We start from the raw sequence: 13,053 nt of genomic DNA on the forward strand, positions 1-13,053 counted from the left end.
ATTTCAAAATTGCCTAACATTAAAAAATAAGTCTCTCAATTTATTTGCATTCTAAAATAGAGCCCTTCATCTGGACCTTTTTGTTTCCACATAAAACTCTACTTAGCGATGTACAAGATTTATCAAGCCCATGTAACATTCCCTTTAAAATCTTAAGTTCAATCACTATTTGTTTTCTACTATTATACTATGTTTTGGCAGCAATTGTTTATTGGTCTGTCATTGCAGTAATTGCAACTTAACAATAAACCAGTCTGACATTTTAGGTCTTGAAGATACATACCATATATATTTCTTTAAAAATAATCATACTTTTGTAAGCAATACTTTACAGTAGACACCTCAAAAATCTACCATAGATGTTGAAACTTAAAACGAGAAAAATTTAAGTTCTAAATCTTTATACATATATATCCAGATTTCTATATATATTATATATACATACATAAGTATATATAAAATATATATAATCAGATTTGAAAAATGAACAAAAACTGGGCACTGTACATAAAGTCTCTTTAAAACTCAAACAATAGAAAACTCTTTAAACATTAAACAATTTTAATAAAAGTTTCTGTACAATGCTAAGCAGTTTTATTTACACATAGAAAATGTAATAGGAGTAGTGTTTGAAATTACAGAACTCCTTAAAATTTCAATGGCAGGTAAATCTGGAAAAAATAACAGCATTCCATTCACAAATATCTTCAAGCAATAAATATGTATTTATAAATAGTGTAAATTTACATCAAGATTAGAAACAAAAATCACAAATCTGAAGTTTATTCCTTAGTCTATGTGCAATCCATTATCTTTGTGACTTGGCTGTTAATTTTTTAAACATTTTATTTAGGAACCAAAAGTGTAATAACCGTCATGGTTTCAAAACAAGACAGAAAAACATAAAAGCAGTAAAAAAGTTCCTTACCTAACTTTTCACATTAAAAAAAAGTTGACCAAAGAAAGACTTAAAATTGCTAACTACCTTACAAAGAAATGACCAGCTAGGCTAGTATTTTTTTTCCAAGGAAAATTCTGAAGGGGAAAAGATAGATGAAAACCAATTCATCAGCCCAGAAATAGAGAAATATAAAAGAGGTTGTTTTCAAGTCAGTAGTCTGTATGATGTTGCCAGTTTTGTCAGATATATACAAAACATGGAATTTATTATTTTTTTTCTGAAGTACAGCTGATCACTTTGTGAGAGTCCTGGAGTAGGAGCAGTGCTCTCCCCTGTCCAGTTGGTTGACACTCCGCACTTGGAAGGTTGCATAGACACAGTTTTCAGCCAGCAGCCTTACGAGATAGCTACAAAAACCAGTGGTGCAGAACTGAGTTACTTCCTGAATAGCAGAAAAGGTCTCACTTAATGTCCATGGAACAATATCAAGATGAGGAGGATGGTAATGGAGGAGCCTGAAAATAAAAGGTACGTTACTTTGGCACGCAAATGGTTAATAGCATTTCCTAGCTCAAGGCTACAAACACAGTCTGCTTATGAAGGTAGGGGAAGGAACAATTCTCAAAAGAAAGTTTAACTGCCTGCTACACAATGTCAACACAGAAACTCCCTTAACTACTGTCTCCCGTGTGGCCAATTTTCCTAAGGGTCTGAGGCCATTATTCTACTCAGTGTGCCCACATTTTTCTGTACTTCCCCCATTAGTTAAAAGCTCTTAGGATGTTATTAGGCTGACCATTTTTTAGATTGCTTAAAAAAAAAAGGTTTACGGGAAATGATTTCACAAATCAATTATAATTTCATTAGTGACTGGCTTCAGAAGCTATCTCAATTTTAACATATTCTGGATAATTTTCTTCTTCTTGAAGCAATCTTAAAGACCACTTAAGTGAAACTAGGACTTACATTTCAATAATTCGGTTTTTTTGATTATGTATGCAGAGAAAAGTATTAGAGGAAATCAACAGTTCATAAATCATATTTGTGTTTCTATTCATGAAACTATTGATGTGCTAGAGTAAAATGCTTCCATCTAAGCATTTGCTGCTTAAAATTAAAAACTGTGTAATATTTGTAAGTATACCTGAACTTCATAAGGTTATATAATATATTAGGAAGTTAAGCTCCATCAAATATTCCCATAAGGTTAATACTTCTGGCAAGGACAGAATTTTAAATACATATAATTAGCTCTAAAAGCAGAAGTCTATTTAAGACCACACTTACTGAATCATTTTGTGGACGCTACTAACCCTATGTACACATTTTATCAACTGATATCAAATGGCATAAAGGATATGATAGTGTTCTAAAAGCACAGAAAGATTTTAAAATGTAATTATGGTGACATCATTTAGGCTTGGACTCACCCAGCAAGAAAACTGAAAATGAAATATGCCAATTTTATAGGCATAAACACTTGGAAGTGAAGGAGAGGGAAACACTTGGAAGTGAAGGAGAGGGGAATGATATGAGTATTTCCTCATGTAGTATCTAACAAGCAAAAGGAAAATTTAAGTATTTCATTACCTCCTACTTATCAGGTGGCAGAACAAACACTGCTGCTTCCCTATCCAGCTAAGTATGTACTCACATGCTGATTTCACTTACTAATGTAAATTGGTCATAGACTTGCATCAGGTCCTCCATTTTATACTGTTCTAGCACCACAAAATTTTCCAGGTTTCCGCTTGTTTTTCGTGCACAATCTTGGCAATGCACTATGTAGGTCTTTCGAGAATTGCTCTCATTTGTGACAAAAAGCAGATCAAAAACCTCCACCTATTTTATGCAAGAGAAAAGGAGTTCAATAGAGAGAATGGTATTTATTTATTGTACTATTTTAGTATAGTCATAGAATTCTACTTTACATGGAATTGCGGACAGTGATCTCTGGTTAAGAGTAAGTACTGAGAAAAACATTGCCATGTCTGAGAATCTTTAAATAGACCAGGTTTATTTTGCACCAAACCCAAAGACATGGGTGGTAATGCAAATGACAAACCTTTTACAACCGCTCGCAAAAGCCTAATTTAAAAGTTGATCAAGGTCAGCCAGTTTTTGTTTTAAATCTGAAACAATGGTATAAGAGCAGAAGAAAGTGATTGTTACTTTCCATTTACTTCTCTGTAACAGTACTCATCACAGAGCACTGGGTGTGGATAGTGGTCTTCTTCCATAGACTGAACTCCTCAAAGATGACTATGTTTTACTCACTTTTGCACCTCCAGAGCATAGCACAGTGTTAAAACAAATCTCAAAACACACTCATTGAATAAATATAATCTGATTACTACAGACAAGGAAACTGACAGGTGACAGTTGAGTATTCAGCTATAAGCCTCATGTTAAGAACAGGCGCTCCTTTTGCTTCTACAAAAGGTACATTCATGAGTATAGCATGATTTTAGAAATACCTCTACCTTTTACAGAAAGACTGATGAGCTGCTATGGTTCAGGTGGGACAAAAAATAACACTAAGGGACAGGAGCATTCTGAAAAGTTTATTCATTCATCTTGGTTTTTTCCTGAGGTATAACAAACCTAACCACTACCTATCTGATCTCTCAAAGATTTAACTTTGCAGGTTGCACAACATTAAAACAGCTGATGGAGTCAATCATTTCAAATAAAAGTCAATGTCTGAATACAGAATTTCAATGTTTGGAATGGATCACGGATATCCCTGGCTTTGGTGTATCTTTGTATTTATTCAATGACAGAAACCTCTCATCACGTCCTATTTTCTTTGAACAGTGTGTTAATTAAAATCCCAGTGTTCACGACTTTACCATTACTATCAGTAGGAAACAACATGAACCTGGTGACCTGAGACAGACAATTTGTGATCATTCTTTGACCTGTCCCTCACTTCTGCCATGTAATGAGCTGTCTTGTGGATTTCACCTGCTAATTTTTTTTTTTTTTAAGATTTTATTTATTTGACAGAGATCACAAGAAGACAGAGAGGGAGGGGTGGGGGAGGAGGAAGCAGGCTTCCTGCCTAGCAGAGAGCCCGATGCGGGACTCGATCACAAGACCCTGAGATCATGACCTGAGCTGAAGGCAGAGGCTTAACCCACTGAGCCAAGCAGGCAGCCCTACCTTCTAAATATTTTTTAATTCCTCTCCCTCTTTAATACTCCTATTGCAATTTCATGCAGGCCTTAAGATAACAAATCTTTCGTAAAACCACTGCAACAGCTTCCTACCTCCATTTTCTCCAACCACATTTCTCTTTCAAACACATATCCAACATGGCTTCCTGATCAACATCTTTTGATGGCTTCAACGACCTCAGAATAAATATCAAGTTCCTTAAAATCATTTGAGATGCTCTGCAAAGGTTCCTCCCACCTAGACTTGTAGGTTGAATTTGTATAGTCTGTATTCCAGCCACACCAGACTACTTACCCTTTTCTGAACAAGCCATTTCATTTCCCATGTTGTGCCTACAGCTCGTAATAACATTCGCTCCACTTCCAATTCTCATCACTTTTTAGCCCACTGAAGTCATACTCATCCTTCAAGGATGGACTCAAATGTTAATACTTTGGGGAATTCTTATGCCAATACTAAAAGTGAAAATTAGGTCATTTTCCCCTCGGTGTTATCCTAACAGTAAGATCTCATTAATTCTGTTGCATTCACCACAGTCCCATGTTCATTACAGTTAGTTGTTTATAATTTGTCTTCTCCAAGTAGAATGTAAACTCCTTCAGAACAGGTATTACATTACTATTTGTTACTGCTTCTCTTGCAAGCCTTGGCCACAGAAGACTGACCAGTGTTCTACGAACTGTACCAGAGAGGCCAAGCATTAATCTGCCTGGAGCTATACTTAACTACATCCAGTTTACTATCATCAGCTTACATCTGGATTATTCCCAGTTTAAAATCTCAAGACTAAACTTCTTGATAAGTATCATTTGTTAAACATCTACTAGATAAATGACTCTGTCATAATTACTTTTAGAGTTAATTCACTGTTAGTGAAATGGTAGGTCATGAGACTAAATTTTAATGTAACAGCTAAGTAACAAGAAAGTAACAAGATTGAATATAATGTCAATTACAGTAAGATGCAGGATAGGAGTATAAGTATTCTTTATAAATTTTATAGACTTACAAATTTATAAATTTAAAATAAAAGTAGCCAAAGAGAAACCAAAAGTAGAGAGTTAAGAGGCTTTATAAAACAATCCTGGACAACAATAGTTACTTACCTCACAAATGCTACAGTAATGCGCTGGTTCTTCTTTTGTCCGCCCATGCCATATAATCTCTTTTCCTGCAGCAATGAGAGCTTCCCTCAATGTCTGACATTGCTTCAGAGTTCTCAGAAGACAATACCTATTATGGGGGAAAAATTATTTGTGACCAGCAACAGAAAACTGTATATCTTTAGCATCAAAGATATACTCCTAGAGACTTGGTTCTAGTATCTGCAACTTCATCAATTTTTTTTTTTTTTTGGTCAATTTCTTGGATATTCTCTTATTTAAAAAATAAGGCCAATGCTCAGCAAGTCTGATGACAAAATTGTATCACTTAAAGTTGAAAATTAATTGATATCTGAATATCAAAATACGGTGATCTTAATATACAAAACCTGACTCCTTGCTTAAATAGAAGTTGCTAGATTTGGCTCTTATTTGGGCAAGTCAATTTAACCTCTTTGCGAGTCAATCTCCTCATCCTCGACATAAGGGGTCTAAATCCCAAATCTCAACTGCTAGGATTCTATTAAGGCAGGAAGGCACATTATTTCTGTCAGCACTACCTAGACACTCAGAAACAGCATCATTTTGTACAGCTGCTTTTGAAAAGTTTGACTCTATACACAGAAAACTATACATTTAGTTACTGCGTGACACAAAATTGGTTTCACTATAGCATTAAAGAAGAAAAGTGACATCACTTGATTTTAACTTGAGGATAATATAGAATCTTTCACTTATATTAACAGAAGTGAACTCTTCTTATAACTTATGCCTTTTCTAAATTCATACTTATAATGCTAACAATACTGAATTCTCACAATTTGTGCTGATTTTCCTATAGTCTGCTGTCATTACTTGAACTTGTCTGCTAAAGTCTCTTTTACTCTCCTGTGAATTAGTGGCTTGGGTTCTCCATTTGAAAGAGAAGTTGGACTAGATGGTCTCTAAGGCACTTTGCAGCTCTAAAATGCAGACAATGAAAATACCCTAAAGAAAAGGAAATGAGTTTAGCAACTGACTGCTAATTGAGAGCAAAGTTTTTGTCTGTTTTATTTGTTGCCTAGGACAGTGCCCGGCATACAGTAGGTGCTAGATAAACATCCAATTACTTACAAGTAAAATTTAAAGCTTGATAACAGCATATTTGATTTCTCTGAATTTCTATGTCCTTGCTATTTCCTAAGCTACAAGGTTAAAGAATTGGTACTTATCAGAACCCATGTAAATTAAGCCAAGGTAAAAATATGGACCTAAAATATATGTAAACCTATTAATTTATGTAACAAACCTTAAACAATAGCAACTTTACAGTTAAAAAGCAGATCTTTTCAGTATCATAGTCAAAGAACTTCCCTCTTAATCTGGCTTCAACAATTCTTGTGTTTAACTTATTTAAAAGCAAAATAATGCTTTAGACTGTGGTTTCCAAGTCAAACACAGGACAGCTGTGTTTGGGAGGAGATGTGTCAGGGGAGGTAGCAAGCAGAAAGTCAGATCATGGCAAAAAGAAGAGCAAGAAGACAGAACTCGAGAGTATGCCACCAACTCCTGAACAGTACTTGCTCCTCCGTTTTCCCTTTCCTGTGTCACACACAATTCACCTCTGAAACCGCTGATCTCACTAAACAAGTTTGCCAAGCCGGGCTTCAAAACAAGGTCTCTTTCATAGGAAAATAATGCCTAAAACTTTGCAGGTACCTTTGGAAGATTTGCACACTCCACTACGCTCTCGTGTGAACAAACAGAGAAAAATAATAAAATAACAAATAAAGTACATGAATAATTAAAAATAAGAAACAGGAGGCATGGTATGAGGTGCTTCAGGCATGTTATGCCATGTAGACCTCTCAACAGCCCTCTCTGCCTGTGAGAGGCACTCTTATCTCCATATCTTACCAATGAGCAAACTAGGGCTCAGGGAAGCTCCATTTGCCTGATGTTATGAAGCTAATTTTTAAGTGGCTGGGCTAGGGGTCTGGGAAAACAAAATGTCAAGCCTCCCCTCACTAGCTCACACTGTGCTCTCTTCTTTCTGGTCTCTTTTTACCTGCCTGATCCCCCTCATCTCTTTAGAAGATAGAATTCTTGAAGCTCTACCAGCACAGTCTGGTTGTGGTTCTGAGGAGCATTACTCCACTCTACTCAGCGAATTTAGTTTTATCTCCAGTGCTATGGGCTACTTTGGCAGTTAGATGTAGTTTATAACTTATAGCTCGTTTGGTAGTTTTATCCAGAAGAAGGCTATTAGTATGTATTTTTTTCCTATAAACAATAAAGGGTTAGAGCCAGAGTTACATTAAGAGTAAATACTAGCCATGAATATGCTGCTTCTGGGATCACAGCTCCAGAATTTTTATTTTGTGAGATACTAGAATCTTAAAAAATCTTCAGTCCAACTAATGTGGTCTGACAACAAATAACCAAACTGTGGTTTCCCCCTTGCCCTTTGGTTTCTTTCCTTAACAGTAAAATTTTTTGTTTCTTCCCATTTCCAAAAGGTAGCAGTTGGAACAGAAGGAGAATTGAGAGAGAGAGAGAGAGAGAGAGGCTCTTTTGGAGCCCACAGCAATAAGCCTGTCCTAGAGGATGTGATTCAACTGAAGGGTAGAGAAAAATAAATAGAAAATAAAAACATTTGGGGAAAGGATGCCTAGGGAAGACACAGATACTATTCAGGACTTAACAGTCATCTGGTTCTGCTTTTAGGCTTTGGTTTTACGTGAGGACAACAGCTGAGTGTACTGAAGAGCTAAAAACTAGTAAGAGTCAAACAAAATCACTGCTGCCATTTCCTCTTCCCTTTAGTTTTGCTGAATTTTAATAAATTTATCTTACAGCAATTAAAAATGCAACTTGTTCAAAACAAAATAATAAATCACTAGCAAAAAGTATAAAAATGTAGAGGATAGAAGATGTTGTTTTTAACAAATGCATTTTAGGAACAGGGTCAGAAATGATTTTAGGAGCTAGAAAAGCAGAAAATTCTGTGACTTTTAAGATCAGTCTGGTTTCAGGACCCTGTGTTTAGCTGTGTGAATGAAAGACTACACAAAAAGGCAGGGGATATTAAAGACAGCTCTGGCTTGGAAGAAAACCACAACGAAGAGGCTGATTGAGGGCATGTTATACAGTAGAATCTAATCCACCCAAAAACCCATCTGCAAAGATGGAACCTCAAGAGGGATAGAATTTTAGTAAAACTGCTTTACACAGGGGATAGAAATGCAAATATACTTGGAATAGCAGAATAAGAAAACTGAAGATAACAGGACAAATAATTATGAATAATATCATAAATCAATACATTGGGCAAAAGATGAAGTAATGCCATGAATGCTAAAAGGAAGTTGTTCACCTTCCACTGAGGGGAGATGGGAAATCACAGAATTTCATAAAGAAGCTGTCAATTTAGATGTGAGCAAGAAGGAGAGGTAGGAGGAAGGCATCTTCCAGGCAGCAGGAATGCCATGAATAAAGCTAGCTGGGGATTATTCAGGGAACAAACAACTGTTGCTACAAGATTTTAATCTTGGGATGTTTCTGGGGTAGGAGAATAAGGGAATAAAGCTAGTACACTACTTCGAAGTGAAGATAACACTGGGGACTACTCAGACATTCCAGAGGCAACTTAACTAAGTTTCCAAAGTTAGTTCCCAAACACCAGTGTGGAGACAGATGAAACATGGATTAACTTGATACAGCAAGTCTTTATGGTAACAATCTTAGCCACTAAGAAGCAGATGGGGTACAAAAGTACACCAAGAGACGCCCTGCCTTGACCAATCTCTCTTACTAAAGAGCCATCCAGGAAAAGTGAGCCAACATGTAAGCCCCTGAAACACACTTGCCACCTGTCACCAGGGTTTCATACCCCTACAACAGTAAGTGTCTAAAGTCAGTAAAACATCTAACGGTTTCACTGAAACCAACCACATGGCTGAAAATCAAGGTCTCAGTCAATGATAAAATGAGTTAAGAGTTTTAAACTCTTGGATGGAAAAATCAAGCATGAAAGCAAATGTTAACCATAAGGATGAAGTTTTCGAACTTTTAGATTTTGTTTGTTCAGTGTTCTCCTAAAGCACTGCATATTTAACCCAATGGTGTTTCATAAGACCCAGCCTCAGGACAATAGCATTAGGATCAATACTAACTATGGAATGGTCTTCATGGCTATACCCTCTTAATCAGTTATTAGGCTAACTGGACATTACCACAGAGCTGGAGTATACCTCATTTATCCATTAAAAAATGAGAATCAAAGGGAAAAGGGAGTTAATAATGAACAATCTGCTTTAAGGTATATCCAAAACCTCTGTGCTTATGATAAAGGTTTTATTATGTAGATAGGGTAATAATCTATAATATGTACCAAAAAAGGGAAAACAAAAATGTTGTTAGTTTTAAGAGCTCTAATCTAGTCTAAGATGTCAGGGGCTTGCTTGATCAGAGGATTCATCTAGACCACTGTGAGAGAGATTTCCAAGGTTCTTCCCATAGAGCTCTGAATTTACTTGTTAGGAACAGAGACTAGAAATCTATTTTAGCAAGAGTCTCTGCTGATTTTTATGATCAGGAAGTAAGAACCAGTGCAAACCTCTTACTTCATAAGTGATGAAATTGGAAACAATGTCTAAAATTTATAGCATTATTCTTCAATAGACATTAGTATTATACCAACTTCATGAATCACATTTTTATGATAAAAGCCTTTAAGAGACTACAGAAAGCAAGCTTCGGGGGCGGGGGGAGATAAGAGCAGATTCTAGAGCTAGATTGCTTGGGTTCAAATCCCAGCTCCACACATACTTCATATTCTCTGTGCCTCAGTTTCCTCACTGCAAAAAGAGGACAACTAACTGTTACTGCTATTATGAGAATTACAGGTGTTATATAAAATGCTTAAATTACTGTCTGGCAATTAGTGATCAGTATTTAAATTCAACATGTCAAATTCTTAAACTGTGTTAAAAAATAATTACTAAACCGAGTTTTTTTTTTTAATCTGGAAAAAAAACTGTGCAATGAATGCTAACTAAAAGTATAATAATTACACCAAAAAGAACATAGGACAGATTATTTAAAAGGTGTTAAGTCCATAGCCCATGAGGTCAGGATTTCTCACTGGAGGCACTACTGTTACCTTGGCGGGGAAATTTGTTGTTTTGAGGGGTTGTCCTGTGCATGGTGGGATGCTTAGCAATACCCGTAACTTCTACCCACAAAATATCCACAGTACCCCTCCCGTTCAAATCTTGCCACTGCCCTATGTGCCCTGAGGAAGGGGGGTCAGGGGAGACCAACCTACCCACAGTTGAGAACCACTGCCCTAGGTCCATGAATATTATACCTGAAAAACAGAAGGTGACTGAGGTTTCTAGAATATTAGTATTAATAATTATAAACTATAGCTATCATTTACTGAGTGCTTCCTCTATGCTAAGACACATATAATACTTACACAAGGTGTATGAGAAAGATACCATTATTAGTCCCTTTTCTCAGAAAAGGAAACAAAGGCTAGTAAGTTTGGTGATCTGCGCATGGTCCCCACTACCAATAAATGGAGCAGCTGAGGTCTGAAGACAGGCTGGACTCCCAACAGCTACACAGTCCTGCCCTGCCTGTAGTAATACCTCATTGAGATATCAAATAGCATAGAGCCAAAGACTTAGGAAAATTACAAAGGAAAAGAAAATAACAAACATATAATGATCACATATACACAAAAGGCACAGAGAAGTATAAAGCATTAATACTGTGCATATAAAATGGCACATTTAAAAACAGATCTTAAAATGAGTGCATTGTAAGTGGTCCAAAGTATGACAAAATGATATGATAAGAACTTAAGTTTGTGGGGAATGGTTTTCAATGGACTTGATACTTCTGAAATTTTAGAAAATTTATTTTCCAGTACTGGCTTATAAGGTATTAGTGTATTTAGAATGTATAATAACTCAGCAGATTATAGGGAGATTGATAAGAGAATGTATATTCTGAAAATTAACCTTCTACTCCTCAGCATACTATCTGATATGCTCCTCCTAAATCTGAAACTGCCTAACATTGAATTTTTCAGAGGAAAATGGGTATTTGGCATTCCATTTTTGACATTTGAAAATGTACTGAACTACTTACCATCACAGCAATTTAAGTGGAACTAACAAAGTAGGTGGTGAAGGAACCAGTTTCCAACGTATTAGAAAACATACTATCATTACATTAACTTGCTAACAGCCCAACATGATTGCAACAATTTATAACATATTTGTTGGACTTCACCTTATCTACTATTGAGATTAAATCATTCAACTGCATCTAAAGGAATCTAAGTATTGCGAAAGCCTGTTACCTACAGGGAAATCTAATCAGTACCACCAGTCTCCAGAGCTTACTTGCTACACTATCATTTGATTCCTTTTCAAGGGTCCTGTTAAAAGGAGTATTTCAATGCTAAAACATAACGAATATATGAGTCTTATGAAAATGAAGTTAAAAAGAGACTGAGCACTATACAGGGAGAAAATGTAGGCCACAGCAATGCACCTCAACTATTTGAAAATGGGAATCAAGAATTTTCGAAGAATGAGGTTTCTCTTAGATCAACTAGTTTAAAATTAAAACCAGAGAGTAAAAACTGTATACTATGATAAAGAAGATGGATAATCAGCATCAATAATCTCCCCACCTTCAATTTTAGGTTTTAAACTGCCTATTTTAGTAAAACTTCACTCACTCAAGACCTACTAATGAAAATACCTATGACACAGTTTATACTGGAGCAGGATAGGCATTTAAAGTATGTTCAATAGTTCTCAAAAATGTACAACCCAAATAAAATTTTGAGAAAACAAATCCAGAATGTGGAACTCTGTATGAAACAGAGGTACACTCTCCTACAAAAGCAAAGCAAAGCAAAGCAAAGCGGAAAAAAATCATGTAAAAAGACTTAAGATTTCAAAGAGACTAAAGACACAATGATTACATACTGAATTCAGTGTGAGCATCATAGGGGCTGGTGGAGCAGGGAGAGATAAAAGCTACAAAAATGCATTTTTGCATAGTTGGGGAATTTCAAATGTAGACTGTTTATTAGCTAATTACTATTGAATTTCACATTTTTTACATGTGTTAAACAGTACTGTGGTAACACAAGAATATCTTTATTCTTAAGAGATGCAGGTTGAAGCATTTGGGGTCATGTCATAATGTTTGCAAATTACTTTTTCATATGGCTCAGCCCAAAAAGTGTGTGCATATGCATATGTGGAAACTGCTAAGTAAATGTGACAAAAACCTATCTGACGACTCCAGGTGAGGTTATATGGGCATTTACAGTACTATTTCACTTTTGGTAGATTTTTTAAATTACAAAATAAAAAGTTGGAGGGAAAGTATAAACTTGTGTATAAACAAGTTTGGGAGTGGGGGCATGAAGCAATGCCTTAAATGCAAATCTGATATATTTTAAAGGAGAATAGGGTATTCATATGGAAAAAATGTCACAGTTCAATGAGTTAAAGGTCAGTAGCTTTACATTTAGATAGTCTTTCTCTTAATTCAGATCTTTGTATAGGCATTGCTCTATTTTTAAAATAGCTAATGGTTCAGAAAACTTAACAGCCAGCACCTTAGGAGGGTTACCTGTCAGCCAGGTGAAAGCTACAGATGAGTGTACCAGACTCCTTTTCTCAGCAACAGAGCCATGCAGTCATCTGGCTACTTAACAGAGATCCCCACTACAACATCACAAGAGGAATTCAAGTTCTGCATGTCTGACATCCACCAAGCTGGTAATCACTCCCCACACCTACAACATTTCCTCTCCTCTTCTATTACCCCCAGTTCATCAACAAGTATAAATAT

The 13,053-nt window shown here is 36.0% G+C and overlaps 1 protein-coding gene across 6 annotated transcripts in view; it reads right to left on the reverse strand.

Annotated features, from left to right (window-relative positions):
* Positions 1–543: 543 nt before the first annotated feature.
* The window catches only part of KDM6A (lysine demethylase 6A), a 204,510-nt gene continuing 192,000 nt past the window's right edge, over positions 544–13,053 (reverse strand). For all 6 annotated transcript variants that reach the window (XM_044235737.1, XM_044235739.1, XM_044235738.1 and 3 more), the window contains 3 exons: positions 5,188–5,314; positions 2,573–2,743; positions 544–1,416 (listed from right to left, as the gene is read on the reverse strand). In XM_044235737.1, coding sequence (XP_044091672.1) covers positions 1,387–1,416; positions 2,573–2,743; positions 5,188–5,314 — 328 coding nt within the window. In that variant the 3' untranslated portion in view covers positions 544–1,386. The remainder of the gene's footprint in view (positions 1,417–2,572; positions 2,744–5,187; positions 5,315–13,053) is intronic.

The sequence above is a fragment of the Neovison vison genome, chromosome X, assembly GCF_020171115.1.
Source record: "Neovison vison isolate M4711 chromosome X, ASM_NN_V1, whole genome shotgun sequence".
Taxonomy (NCBI): Eukaryota; Metazoa; Chordata; class Mammalia; order Carnivora; family Mustelidae; genus Neogale; species Neogale vison.